Consider the following 25,219-nt stretch of genomic DNA (forward strand, 5'->3'; position numbering starts at 1 on the left):
TATCTTGTCATTGTAATAATTACATAACATAGCTGTCTACTGGCATGTATATATAGCAGCCAGTGTTCAGTCAGAACAAGGGTCAACCTTATCTTGTAGAAACATGACGTAACTGGGAATAGTTTGTGAAAGAATATGTATTTTTCCTGTTAGAAGGGCGAGGGTGTTAACATCCCTTGTAGCCCTTTCTGATAAATGAAGATCACTCCCACTGGGTGTTCACTGGAGAATTTTACTTTCATTTCTTCCTTCTGCTGTCTGCTATGGCGACTGCTGGTCTAAGAAAGGAGCTTGAATGTTCCATCTGTCTGAACCTTTATACAAATCCTGTAACCCTGAGATGTGGACACAACTTCTGCCAGGTCTGTATAGATCAGGTCCTAAATACACAGGAGGAGCCTGGGGTTTATTTCTGTCCTGAATGCAGAGCAGAGTTTCCGGAGCGGCCTGCACTGCAGAGGAACATAACTTTATGTAACATAGTAGAGAATTTCCTGTCTACTCAGCCGCATCAGGAGGAGGTCACCGGGATCTGCTGTACTTACTGTATTCACTCTCCTGTACCTGCTATTAAGTCCTGTCTGATGTGTGAGGCTTCTCTGTGTGATAATCACCTGAGAGTTCACAGCAAGTCAGCAGAACACGTCCTAACTGAGCCCAGCACTTCTCTGGAGAGCAGGAAATGTTCTGTCCATAAGAAGATCCTGGAATATTACTGCACTGAAGATGCGGCTTGTATCTGTGTGTCTTGCAGTTTGGCTGGAGAACACCGGGGACACCGGGTGGAGATGCTGGGTGAGGCCTCTCAGAAGAAGAAGGAGAAACTGAGAAATGTTCTACAGATACTCATCACAGACAGAATGAAAACTGATGAAAGAGTTAAAAGTCTGGAGGAGCACTGGGGAAATGCCCTAGCAAAAGCAGCTGGAGAAGAAAAAAGAGTCATAGCCCTGTTTAAAGGTATCAGGGGACAGCTGGATGACCTGGAGAAGAAGGTCCTGAGTGACATTTCCAGGCAGGAAGAACAGGTCTCACTGTCACTGTCTGATATGATCGAGAAGCTGGGAATTAAGAAGGACAAGCTGTCCAGGAAGATGAAACACATTGAGGAGCAGTGTAACATGACTGATCCACTGACTGTCTTACAGGAACCAGATGCAGGTGACTTGTGTGATCCTGATGAGAACATAGGGGGAAATAAGACACATGATGTAGATGTGGCTGTAATTACAGATATTTTACATGCAGGGATATCTGATATAATCACATATCTGCAGACCATCTCACCTAAAAATCCAAAAGAAATGAGTCCACAACCCCACATGTTCCAATTTCTGACCAAACATGCAGAAACTGCAGCTCCAAAGCCGATTCAGCAAGTAATGCTCCAAAAGCCTTACCCTTTAAACCAAGCTGTTCGCAGACACCCTTTACAAAGCAATAACTCCCCCTTCAAGTATTTGCACGGAGGTCACCCGTAGAAGGGGGGGGGGGGGGGTACTGTCACGGACGTTCCCTTGGCAGGTACCAGGCGATCAGAGAGATTGGCAACACGTGGGGTAAATTGACAAGTTCCTTGTGGATCTTATTGTGTCTGTGTTTTGGTGAATGCCACATCCCCTGCTTCAGGTTCAGGTGTTGCTTGTTGGTAATTTACCTTTCCCATAAGTAGCCGCTTCTCACTCTTGGAGGTACGGTTAATAGGTTTTCTTCCTGTCTTCTTACTAGCTGGTCGGTTGTACTCTGTGGTGCTTCTGGAGTTGCCAGTTTTCTACTTTAAGCTAAGTCTTGTCTTTTCCTATTGTATTGTGTTTGTTATATTCCCTGTTGTTTGTATCTGGGCCTGAGACAGAGACTTCTATTCGTCCATCTGGGGAGGAATGGGTTGTTTCTGGTCCTAACCTTACTTCAGGGCCTTATAGGGAAATAAGGGCCTAGGTATCCTGCATATGAATATTCCTACCTTCAAGGTCTATTCATATTGATAGGTAGTCAGGGCCCGGATCAGGGTTGTTTAGGAGGCGACCTGTTTCTTCCAAAGTTTCCAGGCCCAGTTACTGTTCCCCTTCCCTCCTGTGTTCAGTGTGGAGCTTTCCCCCCACACTGATCGTGACATCAGGGCTGACAGAGTTAATGCAAATCCGTGAAAAAGCCCAAAAGTCAGGGCAGTGGCACAGGATCAGTATAGTCAACAGGCACAAGTCAGATCAGGAGGCAGAGGATCAGAATCCAGGATCAGACAGAGGTCCAGGATCCAAAATCAGGCAGAGATCAGTAAACAAGCAGACAAATGGATTATATATATTTTTTTTACAGGCTCTAGCCAGCTAGATAGACCTAGCAAGGTCTATTGAGACCAATTAATCAGGCAAGGAATCAGAAATTCAGCACAGCTTATATAGCCTATGAGCAATTGGAAACAACCTCACTGTAGCTTACAGAGCACAAGAACGTTAACCCTTGCAGTTCTGCAACTGAAGAGAGGTACAATGAACAATAGCCCTAAGTCACCCATCAGCGGCCACATATGACTCCTATGCTACGCCCTGAATCAGCCCAGCACTGCATAGTTTGTGGCAATTAATCCCTTCCTTGTTACATATTCATTGGGAATTTCTGCACAAAATTACAATGCAGTTCTCATCTCTTATTAAAGCTTCACACAACAATATCCGGTCTGAAGGCATATAACTCACAGGGCTTTTCATAGGACAACACTGAAGATCTGACACTTTGATACAATGTAAAGTAGTTAGTGTACAGCTTGTATAACTGTAAATTTGGTGTGCCCTCAAAATAACTCACACAGCCATTAATGTCTAAACTGCTGCCAACAAAAGTCAGTACACCCCTAAGTAAAAATGGACAAATTGTGCCCAAAGTGTCAATATTTTGTGTGGCCACCATTGTTTTCCAGCACTGCCTTAACTCTCTTGGGCATGGAGTACACTAGAGATTCACAGGTTGCCACTGGAATCCTCTTCAACTCCTCCATGACGACATCACAGAGCTGATGGGTGTTAGAGACCTTGCACTCCTCCACCTTCAGTTTGAGGATGCCCCACAGATGCTGAATAGGGTTTAGGTCTGGAGACATGATTGGCCAGTCCATAACCTTTACCCTCAGTTTCTTTAGCAAGGCAGTGGTAGTCTTGGAGGTGTGTTTAGGGTCGTTATCATGTGGGAAGGAATCATGCTCTGCTTCAGTATGTCCCAGTACATGTTGGCATTCATGGTTCCCTCAATGAACTGTAGCTCCCCACAGTCGGCAGCACTCATGCAGCCCCAAACCATAACACCCCCACCACCCTGTTTGACTGTAGGTAAGACACACTTGTCTTTGTACTCCTAACCTGGTTGCTGCCACACACACTTGACACCATCTGAATCAAAAAAGTTTATCTTGGTGTCATCATGAGATGCCATGGTGAACTTCCAGTGACCGGTATGATTGAGTATGAGAGCGATAACACCAAATGTAACACACCTGCTCCCCATTCACACCTGAGACCTTGTAACAGTAACGAGTCACATGACACCGGGGAGGGAAAATGGCTAATTGGGCACAAGTTGGCCATTTTCACTTATCGGGGTGTACTCACTTTTGTTGTCAGCGGTTTAGACATTAATGGCTGTGTGCTGAGTTATTTTGAGGTCACACCAAATTTACACTGTTATACAAGCTGTACACTAACTACTTTACATTGTATCAAAGTGCCCTATCTTCAGTGTTGTCCCATGAAAAGATAGAATAAAATATTTACAAATTTGTGAGGGGTGTAATCACTTTTGTGAGATATTGTACATGGCCTCACTATACACAGGGATTAGTGCAAGTATATATCACATACATATCATATATAAAAGGGGTTGTGTTACTTCAGCAAATAGCATTTATTATGTAAAGTTAATACAAGGCACTTACTAATGTATTGTTATTATCCATATTGCTGCCTTTGCTGGCAGAATAAATGTTTCCATCACATTATACATTTCTCATTTCCATGGTCATAACTAGTGTTGAGCGAATCGAGCTTTGGATTATAGATCCGAAGTTGATTAGTTCAAACACTTTGCTTTAATCTTGTCAGGAGACCTGTCTCAGTACAGCATTAAATTGTATTGCCTCCATGTACGCAAAATTAGTTTCAGCAGAAGTCGCGCAAGACTTTCGTGAATGAATCTGGTAATCAATTGTACATCTTTAAAAACATTTAAAATTAGCAATCCGAAGTCGGGTTTGGTGCCGGATGTTACTTCAGTACCAAATCCGACTGCGGATTGCTAATTTTAAATGTCTTTAGAGATGCAGAAGTGCTTACCGAATTCATTCACAGAAGTCTGTAGCGACTTCTGCTGAAACCAATTTTGCCTACACAGAGGCAATACATTTTAATGCTGTACTGAGACAGGTCACCGGACAGCATTAAAACAAAGTTTTTAAACGAATCGACTTCGGATCTATGATCCAAAGCTCAATTCGCTCAAGCCTAGTTACGACCACCGTGCAATCCATTAGTGGTGGTCATGCTTGCACACTATAGAAAAAAGCACCAGCATATGTGAGCTCCCATAGTACCGGTCACCAGAGTGTCCGGTACATTTACTTATAGTGTGCAATCACGGCCACCGCTGCTGGATTGCAGGGTGGTCATAACCATGGAAATGAGCAGTGCAAAATGTGATGGAAAAATGGATCTAGCCAGCAAAGGAAGCAATATGGATAGTAACAATACATTGTGAGGGAATTATAAAATGCTGACTTCACTTGTTATACATTCCTTATTTAAAATGACTGCCAGCTCCTTCTCTCCCCCCTTCCATCGAGTAAAATTCACAGAGACTAAGATGACTCCTCCATCTGGGACTGCACCTTGTGTACACAAGACAAGAATCCTGGGAAGGGAAGACCACCTTATATGGGACCAGCCAATCATGAACTGCCTATGTACTATAACACATTGCCTATGTAAACCTATGTTGTGTGTCCTATATAAGGCATCACCCCGGCCCTATTAAAAGAGAGAATCTTGGAAGTGCTCCAACTGAACAGTGTGTGTCAGTGTGTTCTTCCGGCGTGCACGCATTCCATTAATTAGGCTCAATGGCAGATCACCACATACGGTCTGGGATTGACCAAATCCATATCAGTTTGGCGCCTGAAACAGGGACTCTGAGTTGTGACCGACAACCAGCCGACCGAGAGGGACCGCGACACCATCTAAACCACGGACGGGGACAGAGCCTGATCACCTCCAAACACGGTAAGAGATTCTGTCATTTAGTTTCTTACCTGTGTATCCCCATGGTGTGATTCGGTGGGGTCGTAGTCTTGTCCGGTTGTTGAAGGTCACCAAAGACAGGTGAATGTACTTGCTCAGAGTCTACATTGAACCTACCTGTTATTAAGGGTCATCTGCCGGTTGATTTGTGTGTATATTGTCTGCTGTTTCCGAGTCCGCCAGTGAGGGCGATACAAAGAGTCCTTGCCAGAAGTTAAGTAGTAAGATTGTCTCTGGTTTAAGAGAGGGTGTCAGAATAAAATATACGCGCCATAAATAAGTGGTAGCGGGGATTCAAATATACGCGCCATAAATAAGTGGCAGCGGGGAAATAGACAAATTGTGAAAGTTTGGGAATACTCCTGACGAACTTGAGAAAATAACATGTCATGTCCTGAATGTGTTTGTGAGTTAATGTTTAGTGTATATAAGGAGGGCTGGGGATTAGTGAAGGTTGTTTAAAGGGAGTCTGTCACCACATTTGAGCATATTAGACTGATCAAATAGCGTTACATGTGCCACCAAGAACTTAAAAACTGTACCTTTATTGTATCTAATGGAGTTTTCTTTTAGCCAAAAATGAACTTTTAAGATTCTGTAAATGCGCCCTCTAAAGTGCCCAGGGCGGCGTCTCAATCGTCCGAGCCCCAGGCAGCACCTCCTCAACGGCTCATAACCCTGCCCTCCGTGTGCCTCTGCCCGCCCGTTTACTCTCCTCCTCGATCCTTTTTCACTGCGGCTGCGCGGTCAAATTCGTAGCGGGCGCAGTGGAAAAGGAGAGAGGAGGAGAGTACGGCTACTTTCACACTAGCGTTCGATCGGATCCGATCATAATAATGCAGACGGAGGCTCCGTTCAGAACGGATCCGTCTGCATTATATTGGCATATAAAAGCTAAGTGTGAAAATAGCCTCGTACGGATCCGTCCAGACTTTCAATGTAAAGTCAATGGGGGACGGATCCGCCTGAAGATTGAGCCATATTGTGGCATCTTCAAACGGATCCGTCCCCATTGACTTACATTGTAAGTCTGGACGGATCCGCACGCCTCCGCACGGCCAGGCGGACACCCGAACGCTGCAAGCAGCGTTCAGCTGTCCGCCTGTCCGTGCGGAGGCGAGCGGAGCGGAGGCTGAACGCCGCCAGACTGATGCAGTCTGAGCGGATCCGCATCCATTCAGACTGCATCAGGGCTGGACGGAAGCGTTCGGGTCCGCTCGTGAGCCCCTTCAAACGGAGCTCACGAGCGGACCGACGAACGCTAGTGTGAAAGTAGCCTAAACGGGCGGGCAGAGGCACACGGAGGGCAGGGTTATGAGCCGTTGAGGAGGTGCTGCCTGGGGCTCGGACGATTGAGACGCCGCCCTGGGCACTTTAGAGGGCGCATTTACAGAATCTTAAAAGTTCATTTTTGGCTGAAAGAAAACTCCATTAGATACAACAAAGGTACCGTTTTTAAGTTCTCAGTGGCACATATAACGCTATTTGATCAGTCTAATATGCTCAAATGTGGTGACAGACTCCCTTTAAGGGGGATACCCGAAACCACACATAGGGTTAAATGTTATTAAACCGGTAACCCCAAACCTTCAGGTAATTAGATTGAACATTTATAGTTAGGTGGAGGAACCCCCGAGCCAGTCAATAAAGGAGGTGTAAGAGCGAGAAAGAGAGGCTGGACAAGATCCTATAGATTGCCCTTGGTGCCACCTCAAACAAGAGTAAGAAAGCTGGATAAATTGTGAATTAAATAATTAAACTGAGGATTGAAGTGATGGCTATGAATTGTCTTCATTTTGTTTACTATAGATTGTAAACAAGAAGAATCAGAGTAGAGATTGATTATTTCTTTCCCAATTACTAATTATTTTTAAGGGGAATGTGCCATGTGAAGAAAAAAAGAGAGAACTGTATTTTTTATATGTGTAACTAACTAATAAGTAATTTTACTGATGATGTTTGTATATAGTTTGGGATATCCCATATATATATATATCAATCAGTAAGTCCACGTGGCATTGTATTCATTTTGTTTATCTTGTTATATGCATTTTTAAGGTTTTGTCTTGAATGATTTGATTTGTATCTGTTTTACGTTTCTGTTTGTAGGAGAGAAGATAAGAAGAATGTCCATTATTAGCCAGAAATTGTGTTTTTAATATGTTACTTTCTCCCTGAATATCTGTGTGTGAATGGATTGTTGAGTTACAGGAAAGCTGGGTACTTGTATGAAGGGAGACACTGGGGGTAAGTAGCTGTGAGTAGAGTGACCTCATGACTGAAAAGGGATAATGGAATGTGTAGCTGAAGTGTTGTCCTCATAAATTGATTGAGTGTGTGAAGCTTGTAGACAAGGCCGAATGTGAATGGTTGATAAGACACTGAGTGTTTAGAGAGAGTTAGTAATCACGTGTGTTTTATGTACTTTCATATAATGTGTATGGAGCTCCAGGAAAACCTATTGTTTGTTGTTAGTTAAAGGAAATTGTGTGTGTTAATGTATTGGAAATGTTTCTTTGTGTCTGTCCCCAGATGTTCCTATGTCTGTTCTACTTTGAATGCTGTGTCAGTTCCTTGTTACGTCTGTGCGGAATTGAGTTCTGACCTTGTGTGTTCCAAAAAGATTTGGGGTAGTACTCATTGGTTCTGCAGCCTGTAACCATAGGATCTACATTTGTTCATGAACAGTTGGGGCTGCAGCTGAATCTGTTAAAAAGCTGCAAGTGCTCCATGCGGTGTCTGAAATTTTACCCAACTAAACATCTTTCCAAGGTTAGATTCATCAGATATGAGGTTTCACTTCTCTTACCCTCCAATCTAGTTAAGTGTTGCAATATTTTGAATCCAACCACCTTGCTGCTCGTGTAGTTGGAAGAGGGGGGAGGGCATGGAGAAAGCGGAGAACAAGTTGACATCCAGTCTCTAATTTTCCAATTAGTCAGTGAGGAATGCCCAGGTGACATGACACAAAAATATGATTGTATTGATAGGTATGAAAACATTCCTGGTGTACCTGTCACGGACGGTGTACGGGAAACAAGACAATGCAACATGCATATATGACTCACTGGATCCAAAGCTAAGGAACCAAGGGGAGACCCCTGCACAATACCTAGCACTTTCCCTGGCTGCTCAGCCTATGCAAAGATCCCAGAGGTGGATGGTTGCATATCCACATACCTCAACTATATAACCCCTGAACACCCTACAATAGTGAGGGGACACGACCACCGGCTCCCTACACCAGACACGGAGGGAGTCAGGGTCACCTGGGATCCAGCAAACAGAAAATAACAGATAAATGAACAGCACTTAACTTTGTAGCAGACAGGAAAACAGGATAAGCATGCACACACACTCCAGGAAGAAGTATAAGCCACCCAGTAATGCATTATGGGGCGGAATTTAAAGGGATGCAATCAGTCCAACTACATGACAGCTGAGAGAGGCTAACGAGATGAGGAACTGAATACCACAACAAAGAGAACTCAAGGAGGAGGTTCTGAAAGGCTTCTGTCAGAGCTTCTCAGCTGTCTGGTTGTGACAGTACCACTCAATAATCCTTCTGCTGAGTATTTTGTAGATGGCCCAAGATCATGGGACAAAGACCAAGGAAGATTTGTCACCGGGTATGCCATAGTCCAAACTGGTGAGGCAGTGATACAGAAACCACTCCCTTCTAGTTGCTTGACACAAGATGTGGAGATGAAGGCAATCACTGCAACATGTAATCTGGGTAACGGAAAAGAGGTGAACATCCATATGGACTTGAGGTACGCGTTTGGTGTAGCACATGACTTTGGAGCCATTTGGGGGAGCTGCAGTTTCTTGAGCTCTGTAGGTAAACTTAGAATGCTGAGGTTGTATGACAGTTATTGGACTGATATTACATAAAAGGGCAGCCATGGTGAAGGTGTCAGCATACACCAAAGAGCAGACCCGCTGAAACTCTGATTAATACATTGTCAGATCAGGCAGCCAGAAAGGCAGCATTACTCCCCTTGATGGTGGCTGCCCCATCGGCCATGCCTGCAGTAGAAGTAGAACTGCTATGGACCCTCCAGAGCCAGACATCCCCTCATAAGTATGGATGGAGGGAGGTGCCATACAAGGAGAAGGAGGGTCCTATATGCACTAAGGTCTGTCTGCCCTGTTTGTTTTTCATGATAGTCACCTTGTCACAGTCAGTGGTCCATAACTTCATACCTTCAGTTACAGAACTAGTTTGCCTCAGGGTTTCAGAATGTGGCTGAGAAAAAGTTGTACAGGTATGCCTTACATGCATAACCCTGGTAAGCCTACCCAAGTACCTGATTACCTGTTTCAGAGATTGCAGGTGGACTACATACAGATATCTAAGATCCAAATAGTCCTGAAGGGAGCCACTCTTTGGAACCAGGATACTGGGTGGTCCTGAAGAGACACGTCAGGAAAAGCCTCGACCCCCAATTTGATGAACCCTTCCAAGTCTTCTTCACAACTGCCACTACAAGTAAACAGATTGGGTCCATGGATTTCAAGAACGTTTTGAGTGTTGATGCCTCTCATTCCGCTTATGTGACTATTGATCTTGGTGCAAAGAATATAGACTCTTAATGAGATGTTGAAGGGGGACTGGGACAATTAGTTTCTTAAACATCACCAAATATTGCATAGAGACTGGAATCTTAGGAATTGCTGGATTTGTACCCATAGCCCTGTCAGCTCAAGGGCTATGCCTTTTCTTGCAATTCCTCTAAATTTTTATGAACTTGCCCATATGTCTTGCTGGCTATTTGCCTCAAAGAGGAGAGAGAGGGACAGGATGACCAAAAATATAACTCCACAGTAGTGGTCCTTCCCATAGCTGGGTGGGTAGAGGCCCCTTGGTGGCAAGCAAATGTCACTGCTCAGAAGGATGGAACGTGCACCCTGGTCCAGCTGACACCTGCCACTTTTATCTTACCACATGACAAAGTATATGGTCCCCAAGCACACCCTATATAAGAAGGCAGCTGAGAATCATCCCAGACCAAGTGGGAGACCACATGTAGTGTTGATGGGGGAGGCAAATCGATTTTTCTGTACACTATTCTTATATACTATGGTGATGCGTGTAATTGTGATGTAATTTGCTGGATGCTCAGAGGGGAATCAGGTGAAGAAGTAGCAAGTCCTGGATGTGTGATTAGCACATGTCAATGTACCTCCTGAGCAATCCCTGAAATTATTCACAAAAGGGAGGAAATTATGTATTTTGTATACTTATTCATCTTATATCTATGTTTAACCTGCACTTACACAAGAGGGGGATTTAGCCTTGGCAGGCAGGAATACAAATTCCACAATGGGCCCCTACTCCCCCTATGCGCAGGAAGACAGCATCTGGAGGATAGGGAAGAGACTCTGCCTCCCATAGACATTGTACCTGGCGGTGGTCCAGTGGACACATGGGGCTAGACACCTATCTAAGGGATTGATGAATGACTTGATCAACAAACTTTTTGTGGCCCCCTGGGATAACTTCAGTGACAGACAGATACTGCAAGTCATGTGCCATATGTGCAAAATGCAATCCAGGTCGCACTGAGAAGCCCCCACAGAAACATTCGGCCAAACCAAGGACTGGGACGAGCATGAACCTTACACTAAACATAGAAAACCCCAGTCCTGGGGACGCAGGTACATGTATTCTTGGTGCTTGGATGGCAGGGGGAACCAGAGGCAGACAAGGGAAGTTTCAGATAAAAGATATGTACAAATCTTCAGACTGGCAACCCAAGACAACAAATGCACCTGTTAATTCCCTAGAACCTCTCGTCTCCACTTTCAAAGATATGATAGCCATAGCAGATCCCACCTTTGAGGACATTATGGTCTCAGAAACAGGGTATTTAGATATCAACCTGTGGTTGGAGTGGATGAAATACAGTGCGAATTCACACAACCAATCCAACTGCTATGTATGTGGAGGACAGGGGCGGGCTGGGCCGGGGGGCAGGGAGGCAATTGCCCCCCAGGCCGCCCTAAAAAAACGGCCGCTGGGCCGACTTTAACAAATATATATATATTTTTTTTAAATTCCTCAGGGCTGCACCGCCGATCACCACAGGCGGCGCGGCCCTGTATATAATTGCGGTGGGCAGCAGTGGCGGCAGGCAGTAGAAGATGAGCGCTTCCATTGTGGAAGCGCTCATCTCCATATTCATCTGTATCGCCGTCCTCAGGACAGCGATACAGATGGCTGTGCTGTGGGGCAGGGGAGGGAGAGGCATTTCCCTCCCCTGTTCTTCTGATAGGCCGTCTGAGCCCTATAGGGGTGAGAGGCACCATGGGCCATCTGGTGTCACTATAGGGGCATTATTTGGGGGCACTATGGGGAAGTGGGGGCTCTAAAGGGGCTTTTTTTATTGGCACATTATGGGGGGGCACTATGGCATTTGGTGGCACTAAGGGGGCATTTTTTACTGGCACATTATGGGAGGCACTATAGGGGAGAGCGGCACTATGGGGCATTATTTGGGGCACTATGGGGGAGTGGAGCACTATTGGGGCATATAGTGGCACTAAGAAGGGGCATTTTTTACTGGCACATTATGGGGGAGAGGAGCACTTTAGGGACATCTGCTGAGGGCACTAAGAAGGGGCATTTTTTTACTGGCATATTATGGGGGACACTATGGGGAAGGGGGAGAGGAGCACTATGAGGGCATTTACTGGGGCACTATATAGGGGTATTTTATACTGGCATACATTATGGGGACATTAGCTCAACTGCGGACACTAAGCGGGGGTATTTCATGTACTGTCATATTAAAGATAAATTAATTCATACCGATATACGTCCACAAAAAGAGTCTGGCCAGACCTTCTTACGCTGCCCCAAATTGGGGAGTTTTCCTTGTTTAAATTGCATTAATTGCCGATATATGCAAAAAGGCAGTTTCTTCCTGCACCCATTGACACAGAAAAAATACCATATCAAACATTTTTTGACATGTGAATCTTCATTTGTCGTATACATTCTTTGGTGCCCATGTCAGTTACTATACGTTGGTGAGACTTCAGTTGATTTTAAAAGTAGAATTAACCAGCACCGATATACCATTCGTAAAAAACGTATGGACCTTCCAGTCCCAAAGCATTTTACTGGCATGGGCCACAAGGAAAGGGACCTCAAATGTATGTTGGTTGATCATATTCCCACTCCGCGTAGGGGTGGCAATAGACATGCTTTACTTAAGAAATGTGAGATCCGATGGATTGCCAAATTAAACACATTGAGACCTCAGGGATTAAATGTGGATTATAGGCCCTGGTTATTGTCCTGAGTGATTGTGCTTTGGATTCTGCTCGTCTGTTTCTATATGGAGTTATGTGTGGTAGTGCCCCTTGTTTATATAACAGGGTGATCTTATATATTGTTTTTATTACCTTCAGGATTATGGTGAACATTGGGCTTGTTTACATCAGGAGTGAGCGATGGAAGGTCAATCTATTGAATCATGATGGGACCCGAATTATTTATCCTATAAGTCTATATTCACTTTGTTTTTCAATGTATAGCAAAATTTCTTGCGGATATAAAAATAATTAGACTCATTAGGTGATTTCTGTGCATTATTTATTTTGTATCTTACACATTAACTTGACTATACGCGACATTGCCATGAGATACTTGTGGTGTCCAGTTGCCTTATCTACACGTTCGGGTTTCATATGTGGATAAGCCTTTCGAGTCATTGATCTCAGAGAGATTGGTGACATCTAAGATTTTCCAATGGACCTTTATAAGTTTGCCCCCGGAATCTAGAGGATGATCCTGGGTCTGTCATGTTGGATTTCCAGGAATGGTATCCGACGTACAGGGGGGATATTTTAGCCTGTGGCTCTATGATGACAGTATGAGCCACATGAGCTGAACTCCTCGTTTAGACTAGGGGGCCATTTAATAATAACCATGTTGAGTCCAATATTTAATAAGAAAAGTGGCGGTACTACCGCATATTACATATATTTTTTCTTTTCTTTATAGTAACGGTACTTCCGTCTATACAGTCACCTTTATCTCTCAGATTGATCGTTGACCCATTTGTCTTGTTTTTCACATGTGAACTGGTACCATGCGGATCACAATGGGACTCTACTTAGAGCCGGTGCAAGCCTGTGTATTATGTCAGCTTCATGCGTATATCTACAGTTTTTATCTCAATGATTTTACATTTTGATATGTGTGAGGTATTCCAGGAAAACTACAATGCTCCAGATATGGTAATCATACATTTGAGAACATCGAACATGCGATCATATCCTCTGAAGTGTCCGCGAGACTGTGGAGTATTTGGAATCTTATATTGTCCTTCTGACGATGCGATACATCTAGTCACATGATCGGGGGTGCAATCACATGGTATGATCACATGTTCCAAGGTCCTTGGACATGCGCATTCTAACGATCGGTCTGAATAGGTGATCACGTGATCGGAGTATTCAGGAAGGTCCTTTGACATGTGCAATGTAATGCCAGAGACGCCGGGACCCACGTGCATTGACCCCATCGTGCGCTCCTGCGACCCAGCTCATCACTTCACTGAAGGTACACCTGTACACTTTGGGTTTTGAAGAAGACCTACACCTGTGTTGATGATTTTCACAATTAGAGTATTTTGTATGGTTATGCTGAAACTGTCATGAGAAGGATCGACACTATATCACTATATTTAGATCTGAGACAGGATGTGATTGTACCAGCATACGGATAATATTGTCTGTATTCATATTTTTGAATTTATTGTCCTTAATGAATGTATTTAATTTGTTCATTGTTTAATGATGTGAAGTTGCTTAAATATGTACACTGCACTGCGCACTGTGTCACTGCTTGAGAAAAATCCCATTGAGAGGATTAAAATGTCGCATGTCTGGTGAATAAAGCCTTTTTCTACTTTTTTACGATTTGGATGTGCTGCGGAATTCTTTATTTTTACATTTTGGAGGTGGATAGCCCCCACAGCCGCTGACACTCCGACTGTACCCCATTGACAGTGGTGCTGCCCACACTTCTTTACCTGTACTGTCATATTATAGGGAGAATTATTACTACTAGGAGGTATTATGGGGAGCTTTACTACTACTGGGGGGCTATGAGGAACATGATTACTAGTATGGGCACTATAGGGGCACTATTACTACTAAGTGTGCTCTGGCAGAGAATTATTTCTATTGGTGGGATTTTGGGGAGCACTGTTACTTTTGGGGGGCAACCTGGCATAGTATCAGCTTAGCACAATTATTTTTGGGGGACATTACCTTTATACTATTAGTGTCTGGGCGCAGTTATTTTTTAGATCACTGTGTGCCAAGAATTGTTCCTGCAGTATAGTATTGGGGGTTGCAGGAAAGGGTGTTCAGAAGATGTGAAGATGATGGAAATGTGGGAAACTAATTGTCACGGAAGGTGTACAGGAAACAAGACAATGCAAAATGAATATATGACTCACTGGATCCAAAACTAAGGAACAAAAGGGAGACCCCTGCATAAGACCTGGCACTCTCCCTGTCTGCTCAGCCTATGCGAAAATCCAAAAGGTGGATGATCGCATATCCACGTACCTCGACTATATACCACCTGAACACCCTACAATAGTGAGGGGACACGACCACCGGCTCCCTACACTAGACACGGAGGGAGTCAGGGTCACCTGGGATCCAGCAAACAGAAAATCACAAATAAATGTACAGCACTTATCTTGTAGAAGGCTGGAAAATAGGATCAGCATGCGTACACACACTCCAGGAAGTTGTATAAGCCGCACACTAATGCATTATGGGGAGGAATTTAAAGGGATGCAATCAGTCCAACTACATGACAGCTGAGAGAGGCTAACGAGATGAGGAACTGAAATTCAAAACAAAGAAAACTCAAGGAGGAGGTTCTGAAAGGCTTCTGTCAGAGCTTCTCAGCTGTCTGGTTGTGACAGTACCCCTCCCTCTACGAGTGGACTCCGGACACTCAGAGCCCACCTTCTCAGGATGGGACCTATGGAAAGCCCTGATGAGACGAGTGGCCTTAATGTCCGTCACTGGGACCCACATCCTCTCCTCAGGACCATAACCCTCCCAATGAACGAGGTACTGGAGAGAACCGCGGACAAGACGAGAATCCACAATCCTAGAGACCTGAAATTCAAGATTCCCATCAACCATAATCGGAGGAGGAGGCAAAGGCGAGGTTACAATGGGTTGAACATAAGGTTTCAATAAGGACTTATGAAAAACATTATGGATCTTCCAAGTCTGAGAAAGATCAAGACGGTAGGCAACAGGATTGATGACAGACAGGATTTTGTAAGGCCCAATAAACCTAGGACCCAACTTCCAGGAGGGAACCTTCAATTAGATATTCTTGTTAGACAACCACATCAGATCACCAACATTCAGGTCCGGACCAGGCACACGTCTCTTATCCTCCACACGCTTATATCTCTCACTCATGCTCTTTAGATTATCCTGAATCTTTTGCCAAATAGAAGACAAAGACGAGGAGAATCTGTCCTCATCAGGTAAACCAGAAGACCCCTCTCCCGAGAAAGTCCCAAACTGCGGATGAAACCCATATGCACCAAAAAATGGTGACTTATCAGAGGACTCCTGACGACGGTTATTTAAAGCAAACTCAGCAAGGGACAAAAAAGAACACCAATCCTCCTGATTCTCCGCCACAAAACAGCGCAGATATGTCTCCAGATTCTGATTGACGCGCTCTGTCTGGCCATTCGACTGCGGGTGGAAAGCAGAAGAGAATGACAACCGAACCCCCAAGCGAGAACAGAAAGCCTTCCAGAATCTGGAAACAAACTGCGTGCCCCTATCAGAGACTATGTCTGAAGGAATACCATGCAATTTGACAATGTGATCAATAAATGCCTGCGCCAGCATCTTAGCATTGGGCAAACCAGGAAAAAGGGATGAAATGCACCATTTTGCTAAAACGGTCCACCACCACCAGAATCACAGTCTTCCCCGAGGAACGAGGCAGGTCCGTTATGAAGTCCATGGACAGATGTGTCCAAGGACGGGAAGGAATGGGTCAGGGAAGGAGAGGACTTGATGGCCGTGAATGAGGGACTTTGGCACGAGCGCAAGTCTCGCAGGCTGCCACAAAACCCTCAACCGACTTACGAAGCGCAGGCCACCAGAATCTCCGAGCGATGAGATCCACTGTGGCTCTTGCCCCCGGGTGCCCAGCAAGGACCGTATCATGGTGTTCCTTAAAAATCTTGTCTCTTAAAGCGAGGGACCCGGGTCTTCAAAATTCCCACCTCCCGGAAAACAACGTGACAGGGCATCTGCCTTCACATTCTTAACCCCAGGGCGGAACGTGACAACAAAATTAAACCTTGAAAAGAACAAAGACCATCTGACCTGTCTCGGGTTCAGACGCTTGGCTGACTCCAAGTAGGCCAGATTTTTATGGTCAGTAAACACAATAATAGGGTGTCTGGCTCCCTCTAGCCAATGGCGCCATTCCTCAAAAGCCAACTTGATGGCCAACAATTCCCTATCTCCCACATCGTAATTTCTCTCTGCGGAGGAGAGTTTCTTCGAGAAAAAGGCACACGGTCGCCATTTGGCAGGAGAGGAACCCTGAGACAAGACCGCACCCACACCCACCTCAGAAGCATCAACCTCAACTATGAAGGGTAGAGAAATATCAGGTTGTACCAAGATGGGAGCGGAAGCAAAACTCTCCTTGATATTAGAAAAGGCCTTATGCGCCTCTACCGACCAGGAAGAAAAATCTACCCCCTTTCTGGTCATATCAGTGAGTGGTTTAACAATGGAGGAATAATTCAAAATAAACTTTCTGTAATAATTGGCAAAGCCCAAAAAACGCATCAGCGCCTTCTGATTCTCAGGAAGCTCCCACTCAAGCACAGCGCGGACCTTCTCGGGGTCCATGCGAAAACCAGAAGCGGAGAGAAGAAACCCCAGAAATTGAATTTCTGGAACCGCAAACACACATTTTTCCAGTTTTGCGTATAATTTATTCTCCCGCAGGATGAGCAAGACCTGACGTAAGTGTTCCTTATGAGTTTTGAAATCAGGAGAAAAAAATCAAAATGTCATCCAAATACACTAATACAAATTTTCCCATTAAATGATAAAAAATGCTGTTCACGAAATGCTGAAAAACGGCTGGGGCATTCATCAAACCAAAAGGCATAACCAAATTCTCAAAATGGCCCTCAGGGGTATTGAAGGCCGTCTTCCATTCGTCTCCTTCTCTGACCCTGACCAGGTTGTATGCCCCTCTTAGATCTAATTTGGAAAAGACTTTAGCCCCAACAATCTGGTTAAACAGGTCCGGGATCAGAGGAAGCGGATAAGGGTCACGAATAGTGATACTGTTCAGCTCCCTGAAATCCAGACAAGGTCTTAAAGAACCATCTTTTTTCTTAACAAAGAAAAAAACAGCGGCAACAGGTGACTTCGAGGGTCGTATGTGTCCTTTTCTCAGACTCTCCGAGATATAAGCACGCATAGCGACCCTTTCAGGTTGGGAAAGATTGTATAAACGAGATTTAGGGAGCTTGGCGCCTGGGATGAGATTAATAGGGCAATCGTACTCCCTGTGTGGGGGCAAATCCTGAACTCCACTCTCAGAGAAGACATCTGAAAATTCAGAGAGAAAAGGTGGTACAGTCTTAGTAGAAACCTCAGAAACAGATGTCGTGAGGCAATTCTCTCTGCAAAAGTCACTCCAACCATTTATTTGCCTCGCTTGCCAATCAATGGTGGGGTTATGTTTAGTGAGCCAGGGTAGCCCCAACACAAGAGGAGTTGGTAATCCGCTAAGGATGAAACATGACACATCCTCAACATGAGCATCACTCACAATTAAACAAATATTGTGAACTATGCCCTTTAATGATTTCTGATAAAGTGGAGCGGAATCAATAGCAAAAACAGGAATATCCTTTAGTGCACACCTGGAAACCATGAGTTATCGCAAAATGATTATCAATGAGATTGACAGCTGCTCCACTATCTACAAAAATCTCACAAAAAATGTTCTTGCTCTCTAGCGCCACCCTGGCAGGCAGGAAAAAACGGGAACTACAAGCAAACAGAAAACCTTCAATTTCCGCCTCAACCCTGCCAATAGTAACAGATGGAACATTTTTAAAAGATTTTTTCCTTTTTGTTTCTTTATTACTCCCAGAAAACTGCCTAAATCTCCTAGAGGGACAAACATTTGCCAAATGATTTATACCTCCACAACAAAAACAAACCTTCCCATGCGGGCTGAATCTTCTATTGTCAGAGGCAATCAACCCCAGCTGCATGGGCTCCTGCTCAGAAGGGGCTGACAGCGACTGAGACCCCTGCGCATAGATCGAGACCGCTGAACTGTCCTGGGACTGAGTATGACAGGAAGGAGAGATCTCTCCTCTCTCTCTTAGACGCCTGTCAATACGAACGTCCTGAGACATAGCACAGTCCAAGGAGATAGGCCTCTCATGAAAGGCAAATGCATCTTTCAATCCCTCTGAAAGACCATGGCAAAATTGACTTCGGAGTGCAGCATCATTCCAACCAGTATCAGCTGCCCATCTCCGAAATTCTGAGCAGTATATCTCTGCGGATTGTTTACCCTGGCATAACAGACGTAGTCTAGACTCAGCCAAAGCAACATCCGGATCATCATATATCTGACCCAGGGCTAAAAAGAAATCATCCACTGAACGGAGGGGCCGTGCCCCCACTGGCAGCGAAAAGGCCCATGACTGAGCGTTACCCCTGAGCAGCGATATAATGATCCCCACCCTCCGTTCCTCATCACCAGAGGAATGGGGAAGAAGGCGAAAATGGAGTTTGCAAGCCTCTCTGAAACGCACAAAATTCTCACTACCCCCGGAGAACGTATCCGGGAGCGAGATCTTAGGCTCAGAACAAACTCCATAAACGCAAGCTGAACCGGTCACTAGAAACTGAGAAAGAGTCTTACGGAGATCAGCTACCTCCAATGAAAGACCCTGGAAGCGTTCAGTCAAAAGTGAAACCGGATCCATGCTTGAGATGGTTTTGGCGGCTTATAATGTCACGGAAGGTGTACAGGAAACAAGACAATGCAAAATGAATATATAACTCACTGGATCCAAAACTAAGGAACAAAAGGGAGACCCCTGCATAAGACCTGGCACTCTCCCTGTCTGCTCAACCTATGCGAAAATCCCAATGGTGGATGATCGCATATCCACGTACCTCGACTATATACCACCTGAACACCCTACAATAGTGAGGGGACACGACCACCGGCTCCCTACACTAGACACGGAGGGAGTCAGGGTCACCTGGGATCCAGCAAACAGAAAATCACAAATAAATGTACAGCACTTATCTTGTAGAAGGCTGGAAAACAGGATCAGCATGCGCACACACACTCCAGAAAGTTGTATAAGCCGCACACTAATGCATTATGGGGAGGAATTTAAAGGGATGCAATCAGTCCAACTACATGACAGCTGAGAGAGGCTAACAAGATGAGGAACTGAAATTCAAAACAAAGAAAACTCAAGGAGGAGGTTCTGAAAGGCTTCTGTCAGAGCTTCTCAGCTGTCTGGTTGTGACACTAATGTCTGTTTGTCAATCTCTGCAGAGAGAGGAGATGGCTGAAAAATCATCATGGTGGTCTGGTCTGAATGGAGAAGATGAGGAAAGAGAACGTCTACAACAAAGGTGACATCACTGGATGTAAGAGGTATGGGGCGCTATGTAGGAGAGGAGATGCTCCGGCTCCTCCCCCTGCCATTTGCAGAAGGAGGATTCAGAGCTGGGTGAGGAAGGCCAGGGGGGGCAGCAGGCCATGGGCGGCTGGCAGATGGTGGGGGAACCACAGGCCTTGAGCAGGGTCTGGGGAGGGAGGAGAGTGGAGGAGCTTCCTGGCTGTAGCCGGCTGTCTATTGTATAATATGAAGCAGGCAGTGCAGCCAGGACAGACCCTCCCCTCTCCTTATGATGTGTAGAGACAGGCCTCAACAATAGAATTTCAGCTGTACAGTGTTTGTTGGGAGTGGCCTATTATATGTAGGAGGGGCTTTTAATAATGGGCGGGGCTAAAAATTGGCCACTTGACTGGATTTTCCCCCCAGGAAGAAGCCTGCCAGCCCTCCCCTGGTGGAGGAGCATTCCCCCAACTAGGTACAGTACTCCTGAACGTTCCCCGGGATATAGAATGCTGCTTCCTCAGTCTTTACACAAACACCTCAACTAATCACTCTGCCTGTGAGGATTGGAAGGCTAGATACCCCATAGTTACCAAAACCTCAAAGCCCAGTGAAGGTCTGACCATATACCCCGGTAATTACACCTGCTACACAAACTATGGGAAAGGGAAAAGGTTCTTAGGAAACTTTACAATAGGGTACTGTTCTACCTACAGTAACCTGACCGGAGAAGAAACACAGAATCAGGTGCAATCCCTTGGTGACATCTATTGGATCTGTGGGATATGAAAATCAGAACCCGGTTAGAAGGTAACTGGACTGGTGAATGTGCTTTAGCAAAGGCCATTATGCCCTTGCACATCCTAGGAGAGAAGACCCCTATGGCAGAAAATAAACGAAGGAAAAGGGAAGTTTCCCCAGGAGGAAGCTTTGATCCACATGTATATATAGATACTATTGGAGTCCCAAGGGGGGTACCAAATGAATTTAAAGCCAGAGATCAGGTAAAGGCAGGATTTGAGTCCTTAATTCCTATAATTACCATTAATAAAAATGTTGATTGGATAAATTACATATACTACAACCAGCAGAGGTTTGTGAACTACACTAGGGATGCTCTGAAAGGCCTAGCAGAACAATTGGAAATCACCTCACGGATGACATTTCAAAATAGACTAGCTCTAGACATGGTTTTGGCAGAGAAAGGTGGGGTCTGTAAGATGCTTCCTGATGCTGGTGTATGCTGAGCGTACTGTATATTACAGACAATACTGGTCCAAATGAGTAGGTCACTCTAGCCATTAAAAAGTTGGAGGATTTGTCAACAGAACTAAAAAAAGAACTCAGGGATTATAGACCCCTGGGACCAGTACTTTAGTTGGATGAATGGGTGGCAGAAGATTCTTGCCCAAATAGGGATTATGGTTCTAATAATCCTGGTTATCCTAGCATTAGTAGTGTGTTGTGACCTGCCTTGTATCCGGAAGGTGATGGAGAAGACTGTTGAGGTAACCACACTCACCTTCTTCCAATATGATGACACAGAAACTGAAAAACCCTACACTCCCCTACAGTCACTTCTAGTTAATTATCGAGTCATTCAACCATGAGGGATAGACATTTGACTTTTCTATGAGCAAAGTCTGCAACAAGGGGGGTGATGGACAAGCCATCACTCGTCTAACGTGCAGCATTCAAAGAGTTCCTAGGCACATAGAGACAGATGTGGTAGGACAACTCATCTAGGGACAGTAAAATGGCATTTTAAGGGGGGACTGTGAGGGAATTATACAATGCTGATTTCACTTGTTATACATTCCTTATTTAAAATGGCTGCCAGCTCCTTCTCTCCCCCCTTCCATCTAGTAAAGTTCACAGAGACTAAGATGACTCCTCCATCTGGGACTGCACCTTGTGTACACAAGACAAGAATCCTGGGAAGGAAAGACCACCTTATATGGAACCAGCCAATCATGAACTGCCTAATGTACTATAACACATTGCCTATGTAAACCTATGTTGTGTGTCTTAGATAAGGCATCACCCCGGCCCTATTAAAAGAGAGAATCTTGGAAGTGCTCCAACTGAACAGTGTCTGTCAGTGTGTTCTTCCGGCGTGCACGCATTCCATTAATTAGGCTCAATGGCAGATGACCACATACGGTCTGGGATTGACCAAATCCATATCAACATTGGTAAGTGCCTTGTATTAACTTTCTTTACATGCAGCTCAATACAATGAGATATCTTGTCATTGTAATAATTACATAACATAGTTGTCTACTTGCGTGTATATATAGCAGCCAGTGGATATGTATTTTTCCTGTTAGAAGGGCGAGGGTGTTAACATCCCTTGTAGCTCTTTCTGATAAACGAAGATCACTCCCACTGGGTGTTCACTGGAGAATGTTACTTTCATTTCTTCCTTCTGCTGTCAGCTATGGCGACTGCTGGTCTAAGAAAGGAGCTTGAATGTTCCATCTTTCTGTACACTTTTACTGATCCTGTAACCCTGAGATGTGGACACAACTTCTGCCGGGTCTGTATAGATCAGGTCCTGAATACACAGGAGGAGTCAGGGGTTTATTCCTGTCCTGAATGTAGAGAAGAGTTTCAGGAGCGGCCTGCACTGCAGAGGAACATAAATCTACATAATGTAGCAGAACGTTTCCTGTCTACTCAATCACATCAGAAGGAGGTCACTGGGATCTGCTGCACTTACTGTATTCACTCTCCTGTACCTGCTATTAAGTCCTGTCTGATGTGTGAGGCTTCTCTGTGTGATAATCACCTGAGAGTTCACAGCAAGTCAGCAGAACATGTCCTAACTGAGCCCAGCACTTCTCTGGAGAGCAGGAAATGTTCTGTCCATAAGAAGATCCTGGAATATTACTGCACTGAGGACTTGGCTTGTATCTGTGTGTCTTGCAGTTTGGCTGGAGAACACCGGGGACACCGGGTGGAGATGCTGGATGAGGCATCTGAGAAGAAGAAGGAGAAACTGAGAAATGTTCTACAGAAACTCATCACAGACAGAATGGAAACTGATCAAAGAGTTAAAAGTCTGGAGGAGCACAGGGGAAAAGCCCTAGCAAAAGCATCTGGAGAAGAAAAAAGAGTCATAGCCCTGTTTAAAGGTATCAGGGGACAGTTGGATGACCTGGAGAAGAAGGTCCTGAGTGACATTTCCAGGCAGGAAGAACAGGTCTCACTGTCACTGTCTCATATGATCGAGAAGCTGGGAATAAAGAAGGACGAGCTGTCCAGGAAGATGAGACACATTGAGGAGCAGTGTAACATGACTGATCCACTGACTGTCTTACAGGAACCAAACACAGGTGACTTGTGTGATCCTGATGAGAACATAGGGGGAAATAAGACACATGATGTAGATGTGGCTGTAATTACAGATATTTTACATGCAGGGATATCTGATATAATCACATATCTGCAGACCATCTCACCTAAAAATCTAAAAGAAATGCCCAGTCATGCAGAAACGGCAGCTCTTAAGCCGCGTCAGCGAGTAGTGCTGAGAAAGATTTACTCTTTCAACACAGCTGTTCGCAGACGGCGTTTTAAAAACGGTAGGTCCTCCTTCATGTGACCCCACACCACTGTGTCCGTTGTTCCTTTTTCCATGATTTTCTGCGGACCCATTGACTTTCAAGGGGTCCGTGTAAAATTCGGCTAATGAACTGTTTGTCATCCGCGTCCGTGATCCGTGTTTCAAGTCCGTAAAAAAAAAATATGACCTTTTTCACGGACAACGGTTCGCGGACCCATTCAAGTCAATTGTTCAGTGTAAAAACACGGAGGCACACAAGATTGTCATCCGCATCCGCGTCCGTTTTTTTCCTATCATTTGCATGGCAAACTTGACTTAGATTTTTTTTTTACTTTCCTTCATGTCTGGAGATCCTCCAAAAATAAAGGAAGACACATGGAAACAAAAACGGACACGGATCACGGAACAACGGAACCCCTTTTTGCGGACCGCAAAAAAATAATGTTGTGTGCATGAGGCCTAACAGGAATGACTAGGAGATTTGCCAACTCTTCTTGGAGTAAAGACTGTATTAGACTGTCCGATAATGTACCAGATCATCACTAACGAGGGTTCATAGGAACGTCCATTAGCAACGGTCTGCCAGTATAATACTGCCGCCGATTACACGATGAATGAGCAGATTCTTGTTTATCAGGCAATCCAGGTTTTTAAGCAGGCTTAAAAAATCATTGCTTGCCGGCAGATCGTGTTGTCTAATCACAATCTACTGCTGGCAAACAACAAGTCAATATGGGGATGAGAGATGGCATTAGCAATCTATCCTCCCTATACTGTGGAGGAGATCAGTGCAGTGGTCTCCTCTACTAACGAGCAGGCGATTGCCAGGAAGGAACGCTTCCCTCCCGACAATTTTAATGCAATACAGCTTCCCCTGTTTTCCTGGGCAAGATCAGGGTTGCCAACCAGAATTTTTCTTCTTTCGGGACAGCTTCATGCTGCATTATGTGTATATTAAAGGGATGGTGCCATAAAGTACTTTTCACTCTAAAGTTTTTCATCAAACACTCCAGCTCCTGTTGCTCCTTGGATCTTTTTTTTTGTTTAGTTTTTTTTTTTTTTTTTTTTCAATTTCACCTCATTTGCACTTTTCTCTTATCCTGCCATACTCGAATGCTACTCTCTGGTTTGTCATGAGACTGCTGTCCCTTCGTGCCTTAGGGCAGTGAGATGTGTCCTGACTCCTGACACTGTGATCCACAGCTATCTGACACTAACCAGTTCATTTTCAATCTTCACATATTCAAAATGCTCATTTGTTAGATAGATAAACAATAATGCATTTTGCGCTATCTATTTATCCAGGGGCGTAGCTTTAGGAAGTGCAAAGGTAGCAGTCGCTACTGGGCCCAGGAGCCTGAGGGGGCCCAAAGACCCTTGTGCCACATAAGACACTGGCATTATAGAAAGTGCATGCTGGTCAAGTTACACCTCTGGTGGGAGGGAAGGGGTTAGGTCAAGTATTTGGCTTGGCAGGAAAGGGGGGGGTGCAGTTTAAATTTTTGCTTCAGGCAGCACGAAGAGTATGGGCCAGATCTATCATTACAATTACATCTTACTCCACTTTTACATCTGTCCAAAGTCAGATTTATTATCGGCCCTTTAATACTGTGATAAATATGGTTTGACGGTAGCAGTTTATCAGTCAGTAAGCAGCTTTA

At 44.8% G+C, this 25,219-nt stretch overlaps 1 protein-coding gene across 1 annotated transcript; it reads left to right on the forward strand.

Moving 5' to 3' along the window:
- Window positions 1–247: 247 nt before the first annotated feature.
- Window positions 248–23,807, forward strand: LOC122926111. Its single transcript, XM_044277497.1, has 3 exons — window positions 248–1,470; window positions 21,440–21,498; window positions 22,350–23,807. Exons 1-3 carry the CDS (start codon window positions 264–266, stop codon window positions 23,595–23,597), a joined length of 2,514 nt encoding a protein of 837 aa, XP_044133432.1. The 5' UTR covers window positions 248–263; the 3' UTR covers window positions 23,598–23,807.
- The last annotated feature ends 1,412 nt before the right edge of the window (window positions 23,808–25,219 follow it).

This window comes from Bufo gargarizans, chromosome 2 (genome assembly GCF_014858855.1).
Source record: "Bufo gargarizans isolate SCDJY-AF-19 chromosome 2, ASM1485885v1, whole genome shotgun sequence".
Classification (NCBI taxonomy): domain Eukaryota; kingdom Metazoa; phylum Chordata; class Amphibia; order Anura; family Bufonidae; genus Bufo; species Bufo gargarizans.

Coding starts and splice junctions, on each gene's coding strand:
- LOC122926111 (XM_044277497.1), top strand. CDS start 264: ATGGCGACTGCTGGTCTAAGAAAGGAGCTTGAATGTTCCATCTGTCTG. Junction 1,471..21,439: donor CTTCAAGTATTTGCACGGAG/GTCACCCGTAGA, acceptor TGGTTATCCTAG/CATTAGTAGTGTGTTGTGAC. Junction 21,499..22,349: donor TGATGGAGAAGACTGTTGAG/GTAACCACACTC, acceptor CATCCCTTGTAG/CTCTTTCTGATAAACGAAGA.